The sequence below is a fragment of the Terrapene carolina genome, unplaced genomic scaffold, assembly GCF_002925995.2.
Source record: "Terrapene carolina triunguis isolate 2854851 unplaced genomic scaffold, T_m_triunguis-2.0 Scaffold789, whole genome shotgun sequence".
In the NCBI taxonomy this organism is placed as follows: Eukaryota; Metazoa; Chordata; order Testudines; family Emydidae; genus Terrapene; species Terrapene triunguis.
In genome coordinates, this window is record NW_020665140.1 from 1807668 (window position 1) to 1819375 (window position 11708).

General features: G+C 43.7%; 1 protein-coding gene across 2 annotated transcripts in view; it reads left to right on the forward strand.

The window, feature by feature from the left end:
- Window positions 1-11383, forward strand: part of UNC5C (unc-5 netrin receptor C) — a 350903-nt gene extending 339520 nt beyond the window's left edge. For both annotated transcript variants that reach the window (XM_024197612.3, XM_024197613.3), the window contains 2 exons: window positions 6447-6625; window positions 7152-11383. In XM_024197612.3, the coding sequence (XP_024053380.2) occupies window positions 6447-6625; window positions 7152-7317 (345 nt within the window). In that variant the 3' untranslated portion in view covers window positions 7318-11383. The remainder of the gene's footprint in view (window positions 1-6446; window positions 6626-7151) is intronic.
- The last annotated feature ends 325 nt before the right edge of the window (window positions 11384-11708 follow it).

An 11708-nucleotide genomic window follows, 5' to 3' on the forward strand; every position in this document is an offset into this window, starting at 1 on the left:
TTAGGTCATGTATTGATGCTTTTTTATTGCCTTCATCTACATTAAATGTCAATTTGCGGGTTTTTTGTACTTTTTAAAAATTCCCATTTGGTATTTGGTACATATTTGGTCTTTCTGAAAGTACCCATTACTCAGCTGAGAGGCTTGGGTCTTATTCATGCACAGTTTCATTTGGAGCTGTGTCTCTTTTCAGTTTAGTGGTCACAGAAGACACCTGGATTCTGTCCCCATCTCTGCCACTCACTTTCTGAATGACCTTAGGCAAGCCACTTTATATCAATTTCCCCATCTGTAAAATGGGGATAGTTTATATTTTCCTTTCTCTGTAATGTGCTTTGATATCTACAGATGAAAAGCACGTTGCATGAGCTAAATGTTGCTATTCTGTTAGCAGATTGCCTGGTGCTACAGATTGATTTTGGTTTGGTTTTTAGTGAGCCTGCATGGTTTCCCCAGCACACTTTAAATATCTTGTGCTATCCCCTATACATTCCCTTCCCTGAAAGATAGCTGCCATCACCTCAACCTTCAACACACTCTAGGGAAATTTCTCTCATGCTTCCATGGTGCCAATCACCTTCAGTTCCTGTTGTTTTCAGAAGTAGTTGAGGCACTCAGCACCTTCTATGATCTGGCCTGCTGAGATCACTTAATGAATAACCTCATTCCTGAAAACCTCAGGGGAACCCTCAACATAAGAATATAAGAACGTAAGAATGGCCATACGGAGTCAAACCAGTGCTCCATCTAGCCCTTATACTGTCTCCGCCACTGGCCGGTATCAGAGCTTCAGGGGGAACGTACAGAACACCCCATGTTCCAGCACTCGGAGGATTAGGGTCATCCCGAGCATAGGGTAACATTCCTAACCATCTTGGTTTACAGTCATTGATGGATCTATCCTCCATGAACTTATCTAGTTATTTTTGAACCCAGTTCTACTTTTGGCCATCACCACATCCCACGGCAATGAATTCCACAGGTTAATTGTGCATTGTGTGAAAAAGTACTTCCTCTTGTTTGTATTAACCCTGCTGCCTACTAATTTCATTGGGTGAACCCTGGTTTGTGTATTGTGGGAAAGGGTAAATAACACTTCTCTCGTCGCTTTTTCCACATCATTCATGATGTTATAGACCTCTGTCATATCCCCCCTTAATCATCTCTTTTCTAAGATGAAAAGCCCTAATCTTTTTAGTCTCTCCTTGTATGGAAGCTGTTTCGTACCCTTGATCAACTTAGTTGCTCTCCTCGGAACCTTTTCCAGTTTCACTATATACTTTTTGGGGTGGGGCATAACTGACAGGGCACATCTTGGATTTATATTTTTGATATTTGCTGTTTTATTTTCTATCTGTTGCTAATCGTTCTTAACATTGTATTAGCCTTTTTGACCACTGTTGAGCATTGAGCTGAAGTTTTCAGAGAACTATCCACGATTACTTGAAAATCTCTTTCTTGAGTGGTACTTGCTAATTTAGACCCCATCATTATATAAGCATAGTTGGGATTATTTTTTTTCCACTGTGCATCACTTTCCACTTATCAATGTTGAATTTCATCTGACATTTGTTGCCCAGCCACCCAGGATAGGGAGATCACAGTCAGCTTTGGACTTTACAAAATTATTCAATTTGGTCCCAGTACAGATCCTTGGGGAACACTGCTGTTTACTTCTCTCCGTTGTGAAAACTGACCATTTATTCCTACCCTTTGGTTCCTATCTTTTAACCAGTTACTGATCCATGAGAGGACCTTCCCTCTTATCCCATAACTATTTAGTTTCCTTAGGAGTTTAGTAGTGAGGGACTTTGTCAAAGGCTTTCTGAAAATCCAGGTACACTATATTGACTGGATCACCCTTATTCACATGCTTGTTGACACCATCAGAGAATTCCAATAGATTGGTGAGGCAAAATTTCCATTTACAAAAAGCCATGTTGACTCTTCCCCAACAAATAGTGTTCATCTATGTATCTGGTAATTCTGTGCTTTACTATAGTTTCTACCAATTTGCCTGGTACTGAAGTTAGACTCACCAGCTTTTTAAAAATCGGTATTACGTTAGCTACCTTCCAGTCATCTGGTACAGAAGTTTGTTTCATACTATGGTTTCATATTTGAGCTCCTTCAAAACTCTTGGATGAATACCATCTGGTCCTGGTGAGAAAAGTTGGCTGAGGTAATCTCTTTTATTAGACCAACTTCTGTTGGTGAGAGACACAAGCTTTTAAGCCACACAGAGATCCTGGTGACTTATGACAGTTTAATTTATTAAATTGTTCCAAACCTTCTCCGGAGACACCTTTATCTGGGACAGTTCCTCAGATTTATGACCTAAAAAGAGTGACTTGGGTGTGGGAATCTTCCCCACATCCTCTGCAGTGAAGACTGATGCAAAGAATTCATTTAGTTTTTCAGCAATGGCCTTATCTTCCTTGAGTGCTCCTGTGTCACCTTTGTCATCTAGTCACCCCATTGCCTGTATGGCAGGCTTTCTGCTTCTAATGTTCTTTAAAAAATTCTTACTGTTAGTTTTTGCATCTTTAGCAAGTTGCTTCTCAAACTCTTTCTTGGCCTGCCTAATTATACTTTTCACTTAACCTGCCAGAGTTTGTGCTCCTTCCTATTAATTATCTTCACTAAGTTTTAGCCTTCAAAGTTTAATGGATGCCTTTTTGTCTCTGACAACCTCCATTACTCTGCTGCTTAACCATGGTGACATTCTTTTGGTCATCTCATTATCTTTTCGGATTCAGGGTATACATGTAGCCTGAGCTTCTATTATGGTGTTTTTAAATAGTCCCCATGCTGCTTGCAGGCATTTAACCTTTGTGACACAGCTCCTTTTAATTTTTGTCTAAGAAGCCTCCTCATTTTTATGTAGTTCTCCTTTTTGAAGTTACCATGTTGATTTTTTTTTTGAGTATTATCCCCCCTACAAGGATGTTAAATTTAATTATATTATGGTGCTATTACCAAGCGGCTAAGCTACCTGTTGGATCAGATTCTGTGCTTCAGTTAGGATTAAATCAAGATTAAATGCTTCTCCCCTTGTGAGTTCCAGGACTAGTTTCTCCAAGAAGTGGTCATTTATGGTGTCTAGACATTGTATTTCTGAATCATGTCCTGAGGTGATATATACCCAGTCAATATGAGGATAGTTGAAATCCCCCATTATTATTGTGCTTTCTGCATTTGTAGGTTCTCTAATCTCCCTGAGCATTTCACAATCACTGTCACCATCCTGATCAGGTGGTCAGTAGTATATTCCTACTACTATACTCCTATTGTCCAAGCATGGAATTTCTACCCATATAGATTCTATGGTACAGTTTGTTTCATTTAAGATTTTTACCTTATTTGACTCTATGCTTTCTTTCACATGTAGTGCCACTCCCCTACCAGCACATCCTACTCTGTCATTTCTATATATTTCATTCCCTGGTATTACCATGTTCTACTGATTATCGCCATTCCAACAAGTTTCCGTAATTCCTACTATATCAATATCCTTAGTTGACGTGAGACTCTCTAGTTCACCCATCTTAGCAGTTAGACTTCTAGCTTTTGCATGTAAGCACCTGTACATTTTGTCAATATTCAGTTGCTTGCCTTCGTGTGTTGTATTTAAAGGGACTCTTACATTTGATTGTTCCTCAATAACTCCTACCTGTACTTTACCAACTTCTTTCCTATCCTCTTTACTAAATTCATCCCTAAGAAACATCTCTGCCCGAACTGTGCTCTCCTCCTCACCTGTTGACTTTCCCACAGCCATTTCGTTTAAAAAATACTTTTTAATTATGTGTGCCATAACCATTTTGGTTTAGGTAGAGCCTTTGCCTCCTGTTTAAGAAGAATCCTTAAAGGGAACATGTATCTTCTAAAAGGGTGATCTCATTGGGATTATAAAAAAAAATCTGAACCTAGCTGAGCTTTCCTGCATGGCTGAAAATGTCTGGTTCATTTTTTCCCTTCATCCTTTTTCACTTATGCATCCTGCCCTTCTGGGCTGTGACTGGGCCTGGAAGCAGACGGGCCAGAATAATTCTAGAATGGATGTTCTTGAGGTGTTATCAGACAAAGGATCTCAGATCTCATGGGACATCTGTTCTCTGGACATCAGCAACCAAAATTTAGTCTCAAGACTTGTTTAGATAAGATTCTAGAACAGAGGTGGGCAAACTACAGCCCATGGGACCATCCTGCCCGGCCCCTGAGCTCCGGGCCAGGGAGGCTAGCCCCCCGGCCCCTCCCCTGCTATCCCGCCTCCCCCGCAGCCACGCTGGGAGCACTCTGGCCCACCGGTCCTGCTAGGCTGCACAGCTTGCGCCCGCCCACCTCCCAGGCTTTCCAGTAAGCCAGTCCTGTCGCTCTGAGCGGCATGGTAAGGGGACAGGGAGTGGGGGGATTGGATAAGGGACAGAGGGTTCTGGGGGGCAGTCAGGGGACAGGAAGCAGGGGGTGGTTGGAAAGGGGGTGGAGTCCTGGGGGGCGGTTAGGGGCAGGAGGTCCCGGGGGGCGGTCAAGGGCAGGAGGTCCCGGGGGGCGGTCAAGGGACAGGGAGCAGTTGGATGGGGCGGAGGTTCTGGGAGGGGGGCAGTCAGGGGACGGGGAATGGGGGGCATTGGATAGGCGTGGGAGTCCCAGGGGGCCTGTCAGGGGGCAGGGGTGTGGATAGGGGTAGGGGCAGTCAGGGGACAGGGAGCGGGGGGGGGGTGAGATGGGGGGGTCCCAGAGGGGGCGGTCAGGGTTGGGGGCTCTGAGGGGGGGAGTCAGGGGACGGGAACTGGGAGGGGGTGGATAGGAGGCGGGGGCCAGGCTGTTTGGGGAGGAACAGCCTTTCCTACCAGGCCCTCCATACCGTTTCACAACCCCAATGTGGCCCTCAGGCCAAAAAGTTTGCCCACCCCTGCTCTATACCCAACGCATGCTAAGACACTTTTCAGACAAGGAGATGGACAAGGTCCCTACCCCAAAGCACCCACCACTTCTCATTCATAGATTATTCAGTTATGTATGTCAAATATGTGCCACTTGGTGTAAAGTAATAGGCTGAGGTGGCTCCATTTCCCCTATTCCTGCCAGCCAGATGACAACATAGAAGGTAGTAGAACTTCAAAGAAACCCACAAAGGGTATATATAGGAGAAAGGTGACTGCCAGGATGCTTCCTCCTCTGTGTAAAGCCTCTGTTGCTTGTTAGCCCATGGCTTTGTGTAAAAGAGAGAGCTGGGGAGTAGGGATGCAGCAGGAGCAGGGGAATAGCACGTTCCACATCGTAGTGCAGACTGAGGTCCGCATAAAAATGAGGAATCAGCTAATGCCCGGAGCGGCATCAACTCTCTCTCCACGGTTTGTCCCCCATCAAAAGACTCCCAGAGCACAGGTGCTGGCTGAGAGATAATAGCAGCACATCCACCAAGCTGCTGCAACGCCTTTGCTCTGTGTCTGTGTCTCTCCATATGTGTGAGGAGGAGGAGAATATATAGAGAGATGTCTCCCCCTTACTACCCAACGGGGGCTGCCCTACCTCTTGGTACTAGCACACCATGGCTGGCCCCACGCCGAAGAGGGAATGGTGCATCAAAAATACCCCTTCCCCGCAAGTCCCATGCATCTTTGGGGGGTAAATGCTTCCATATTTTCATTTACACGGACGGGAAACATAGGGCCCTTGATGCTTTTTCTGTCATCTGACTCCAAATGCTCTTCCCCACAAAATTCATCTCCGATATTCCTTGCTCCCCATACTTGTGGCTCCCCACATCAGGGAGAGTTTCCCACACACAGAAGTCACTGAGATCTGCTGTAAAGCTCTAAGGGTAGCATTTTGCCCTAAGAAAAAGCTTGGTGTTTCTCCACATTAACTGATCAAGCTGGGCCCGAGGTTTTCACCTAGACCAGGGATCGGCAACCTTTCAGAAGTGGTGTGCCGAGTCTTCATTTATTCACTCTAATTTAAGGTTTTGCGTGCCAGTAATACATTTTAACGTTTTTAGAAGGTCTCTTTCTATAAGTCTGTAATATATAACTAAACTATTGTTGTATGTAAAGTAAATAAGGTTTTTAAAATGTTTAAGAAGCTTCATTTAAAATTAAATTAAAATGCAGAGCACCCCGGACCGGTGGCCGGGACCCGGGCAGTGTGAGTGCCACTGAAAATCAGCTCGAGTGCCGCCTTTGGCACGCGTGCCATAGGTTGCCTACCCTGACTTAGACCAACCTGGAGTGGTGATAAACCTGCTGCCTGTGAAAGTTAGCTGTACATATTTCTGTTCCTTTCAGCTGACTGACATCAAGCGCATATACAACTTGATTAGCATGAGGCTGCTCCTCCACTAACGCGAGCAATAGGATTCTGCCTTTGTGCTTGGTGATTGCTTTTGTGTGCAGTAACAATACTACTTTATTTCCACCCCCACCCCTTTCTGCAAAACTTAGGAACCTACTGGCATTGATTATCCTCTCATGGATTCAGCAAGTACCATCACCACCATAGTGGGACCGAGCGCTTTCAGTATTCCTTTGCCCATCAGACAAAAGCTCTGCAGCAGCCTTGATGCCCCACAGACCAGGGGCCATGACTGGAGGATGTTGGCCCACAAACTGAAATTGGACAGGTGGGTGTGTTGCATATATGAACTCAACAAGATGGCTGAGTGAATACATAAGGGCTGTTGTTATAGACCAGTGTGTACGCGGGAAGTGAGCTCACTTACTGTTGTCCTTGTTAAGGGTCCAACCCTGGTCCCAGTGAAATCAGTGGGCTATTTGCCATTGACTTCAGTGTGAGAGGAGTTTCTCAAAGAGCACTTTTACAGAGTAAGGGGCCCACAAAATAGCAAGGCTTGGATGAACCTCATAGGCAAGAGGAGAGTGCCAGCTGTTAAAAGGTGGGGCAGATCCCCATCAGCTGGTCTAAATCAGCCCAGGTCTATTTAAGCCAGGGGTGCAACTCTGATTTACACCAGCTGTAGATCTGGTGCAGAAGGTTTCAGTGCACAAGTGCAGTACAAAGACCTACAGACTAGTCACAGTGAATGCTCATGCAGAGAGTACATACTGGGTGTGGTTTGTGGATAGTTTGAATCAGCATTGACAGAGGCAGCCAGTCTTACAAGACCATTTTCCTTTGTTCTGTTGCAGGTACCTAAATTATTTTGCTACAAAATCGAGTCCTACTGGCGTGATCCTAGATCTTTGGGAAGCCCAGAATTTTCCTGATGGCAACCTGAGCATGTTGGCGGCAGTCCTCGAAGAAATGGGAAGACACGAGACAGTTGTTTCTTTGGCGGCAGAAGGAAAATATTGATGCAACCTTGGAATGAAAAAGAAGGAATGGAACTAGGGGAGTGGTACTGCCCTGTGAGCTATGAATAAGAAACAAAATGAATACCCAGACCAATGAGTTTCACAAAAGACATTTCAGAGAAGAAAACATCAGCCCTGACTTTCACATATGTTCTCCTTGTACATTATGACAGGATCTAAAAGAAATCATGCAAAGTTGTACCTTGAAAATATAAATCAACCTAACGTTCCCCTCAGCTTGGCTGTACACTGCTTGGTACAGGATTTTACAGTTTCCTAGGAAACGCTTTTTATTGCTATCCAGATGTATGGATAAACTTTCTTAACAATCCCAGTTTCTATGGACGTTGTTTACATCAAATACCGGACAGGGGTAAGGAGACTGTCCAGGGCTCTTTATATTTTTGTTTAAAGCCATTCTAGACAAAGCTGTGGACAGTTGGTTGTGGCTATTTCAGATGATCAATTTCCAGTGAAATTCAGACTTTGGCTACAAATCCGTGCATCAAGTGTCTCAAAATAATCCTCTCATCATTGTTCTGTTTCTTAGATCTGGTTGTAAGACCAGTGTTTTGAAACGTATGCATCTGGAAAGCAGATAATCTGGGTGCTAAGCAGGAATGCATGTCTCTCTCCCCGCCTCCCCCAAGGGAATTCCACGGGTTCGTTGTGAAAAATAGCTGTAGGATTGTAGGGAAGATAGGGATTCATTTTCAACTCACAATATAATCCACTCCCTTCTTAAAGAAAGTGTGTGCGTGTGAGGGAGATGCAATTTGGAGTGTGGGTTGGGTGGAGGGAAATAACCCTGCAAACAGATTTTGCTATAATGATTATTTACTGATAAGTATCTAGTGCAAGGATTATTATTATTTTATTTTAATTTCTAATTTTGTCAGCAATAGCATGTATCATTCAAGTGTCAGCAGCACCTGTTCTCTCCCTTCTGGAGCTGCATGGGTTCTTCTAACACACTTCCCTTCAAATGCCACTCTCCCTCCCCTTCTCCAGCCATTGTGCTCACCCTGCAAGGCCTCAGGTTGCCAGCAGGGCATGCTCACATGGTTAGCATACACTGGACCAGATCCTCCACTGGTGTAAATTGAACTCAATGATTTAAACCAGCAGAGGGTCTAGTTCAATGAGTTCCAACTACCACACCATGTGAGCTACTGCAACACCCCCTATTTACTAATGATTTGAGGAGCAAACATCCCATTGTTATGCTGGAAGCCGTGCTGTGAATAAACCCTCCCAAACCAACTACACATAGCCCTTAATTTTCAGAAGCACGTGTAGCAACAGTATGCAGGTACTTCTCGTGAATGCCTGATGTGGATATTCATGTGTGACATCAGGCAATGTGTGTGCAAAAATATGCATGTGTACTCTGGAAAATAAAGACCATAGGCTCTGTAGTTTTTTTTAACAGGTCTTGAACAGCCACCACTCCCATTTACTTTCCTTGGAATTGTGGGTGCTCAGCCCCACTGAAAATCAGTCCCTTCCATTTTGATCAAAGGTGTATGATAGTGGAGGACAGTTATGGAACGGGGAGGCTGCTCCATTTTATTCTACAGGCAAATTCTGCTGTGTGTGATCCGTATGGTGGATCTTTACTGCTGTTCTGCCTCCATGGAGGGAAGTGCCACTAGAGACCATGAGAGTTCCACCCCGCAGGGCAGTGTAGAATAACAGTGTTGAATTCTGCTCTACAGCAGAGCTTTCTCCTCGCTATTTCCACACCCTATAAATGCTCTTCGAAGTTGTCTCAGCAGTTACGGCTGGAACTCATTTCCACTGTGGTAGAAGGTGCTCATTTGTTTTCATCTCATGTCCCTCTTGGCCATTTTGATGTGTGCAAACAGCTGATGTGGGGAGTTAGGCAAGTAAAGCTAACTGTTGTTTTTCCGGTTGCCATTTCTTTGCAGACTTGTTTTGCTTTGTGCTTAGTGGGAAGAGTGACTCTTTTGTATGATGTAGGCCAGATCATTTCAACATTTCTTCCTAACCTTTCCTTTCACTTCCAATGCTAGGAAAGCATTCTCACCCACGCCATCGAGCCAGCCCCTGATTATTTTATTTATTTATTTTATACTCTCACTTTGTATTCTTCTAGGGGATTTTTTTTCTCCTCAGGTTTTAAAGTCTGCATTTTTAAATGTAACTGTGGAAATGTCATTCGTCGAAATGGAAGGCGAATTTCGTCTGACCTTTTCCCCATTTTGACATTCCTGTAGGCTTCTTAGCTTCAGCTCAGTGTCACCGACAGTGTATTTATTAAACACGGGACAATGTTCATAAAAACCATTCCCTGGTAGAGAGCAGTTTGCCAGCAACTCACAAGTGGTGAAACCCAGATATAGACTCATAGGGCTGGTGTGCACAGGTTCTTACCTGCAGAATCTGCCTGTGTTTTAGTGTGAAGTGAAGGACTCTCTCTGATGCTCTTCAACCTGATTGTCCTTTTCATATGCAGCCTTATAATCCTGTTGTTTTCGGGCCTAATCTAAACCCCATGGAAATCAATGAAAGTCTTTCCATAGACTTGAGTGGGTTTTGGTTCAGTCTCACTATTTCCTCTAGTCTTCCCCACTACTCCCCTCTTGTCTCCAATATGCCTTCCCAACCTAGCCTCATCTATGGCCTTCTGACTCCTTCATTTCTCCCTCTTTAGGGAAGCAGAGTCCCTGCCTTTCAGCAACATTAACCATTTTCCCACACTCTGTTCCTCCCCAACGGTGTAAGAGGGGGGCTGAAAGATGTGTCCCAGTTTTCCTCCCTTTCAGCTCCAAGCAGGTACGTCTTTCATACTCCTCCTGCTGGGCTGCTCTTTCAGACAGGCTGATGCTGTTTTCTGTCTCTCAGCTCCTGCCTTCCACTCCTAGGAGCAGCTTTTGTCGTATAAAGCTCTAAGATCCTTTGAACTCGCTACTGTATGTTTTCACTCAGTACGCAATTCTGACAGCAGGTCAACATCATTCTCGATGTACAGTACTTCCCTCATTTTGCCACTAAGGGATTGGTCAGTAGAAAAAGCTTAGCCCATATCCTGAGGGGGGTGGAGAGTGAGTGCCTATCCAAACTAATATTGAGAAAGGGGAGGTGCTCTTGACTCAGAACCGAAGTTGTTCCTATTCTTATTCCAGCCCATTTGCTTGGGTGTCCAGTAATCTGAAAAGATCTCAAGTAATCCAGTGTAGGGACAAAGGTGCTCTCTACTTCCCTTCTCTACTGCAGATACATTTGCAGCTCAAAACTCATCTTTCTAAATTTCACTTGGAGTGCTCCACATTCAATATGCATCCATTCCATTGAGGAAATGGAGGGGATGGGGGGGGTGTTTTTTGGGGAGAGGGATTAATTTTCAAAATCCCTTGGATAGGAGAAAATAGAAGCAGTCCTTACCTCTGTATGTTTGTACACACTGCCATCTAGTGCTATGGACCATACTCTTTATGGAATACTGACACCAGCTTAAAACTAATAAAGATTACCTTACATATTACCGGAGGGAAATAAATGTTGTGAGCCGGCTGTTTAGAATGGCAATTCAGTTGTGCAGACAGCACCAACTCTTAAGAACTGTCATAACATTTACAGTGGGGGAATCAGCTTGTTTAAAAGATGACTGCACGCTTCTTATCCTCAACATATTTACTTTTTTTAAAAAAAAAAAAGCTTAATATTTTCATTGCCCACCCCATGATTTTGAATTATTGCAATTTTGCTGCTCATTATGCCACCTCCTCATTACATGTTGGTTGCTAATGATATAAATAAAATATATATGTTATATATAAATATATAAAAAATATCTACAGACTTTGAAGAAAATCTTTAGTTTCTGATTTAAAATCACTATTGGATGGAGTTGTTTTAGCCTCATTGCTTTGGGTTCTTTTGTGTTGTTTTCCTCGTAAAGGCAGCTGTCAGTGTACTTGATAAGTCCTGTGTAAGTTTTACATGCACACCAGCTGTATCATATTGAACAGTGTGAGACCCGGTGATTATTATTTTTATGAATCATGTACATTCTGAAGTGATTGAGGTCTCTTCAGACAGGATTTGATGGTTAGTGACCAAGACTCCTTTTTGACATCCACAGAAATGTAAACATTCACAGGACATTTAGCTGTTTGGGAGGCACATAGAGCAAAGATATTTCTGTCAACCTGAGTATCTTGGCTTTCTGTTGCTCACCTATAGATGTATTTACACAGAGTAAGCCTATTATCATGGATAGGGTCCTGATGGGATTCTTGGCTTGCTACCCAAAATAGGCTTGGGTTTTTTTTAACCTTAGACTTTGTTGTGTGTTTTAGTCGAGTAGTGACTACGGCACTTAGATTAATTTTATACACGATAATACGGTTGAGTCTGTTTGATCCT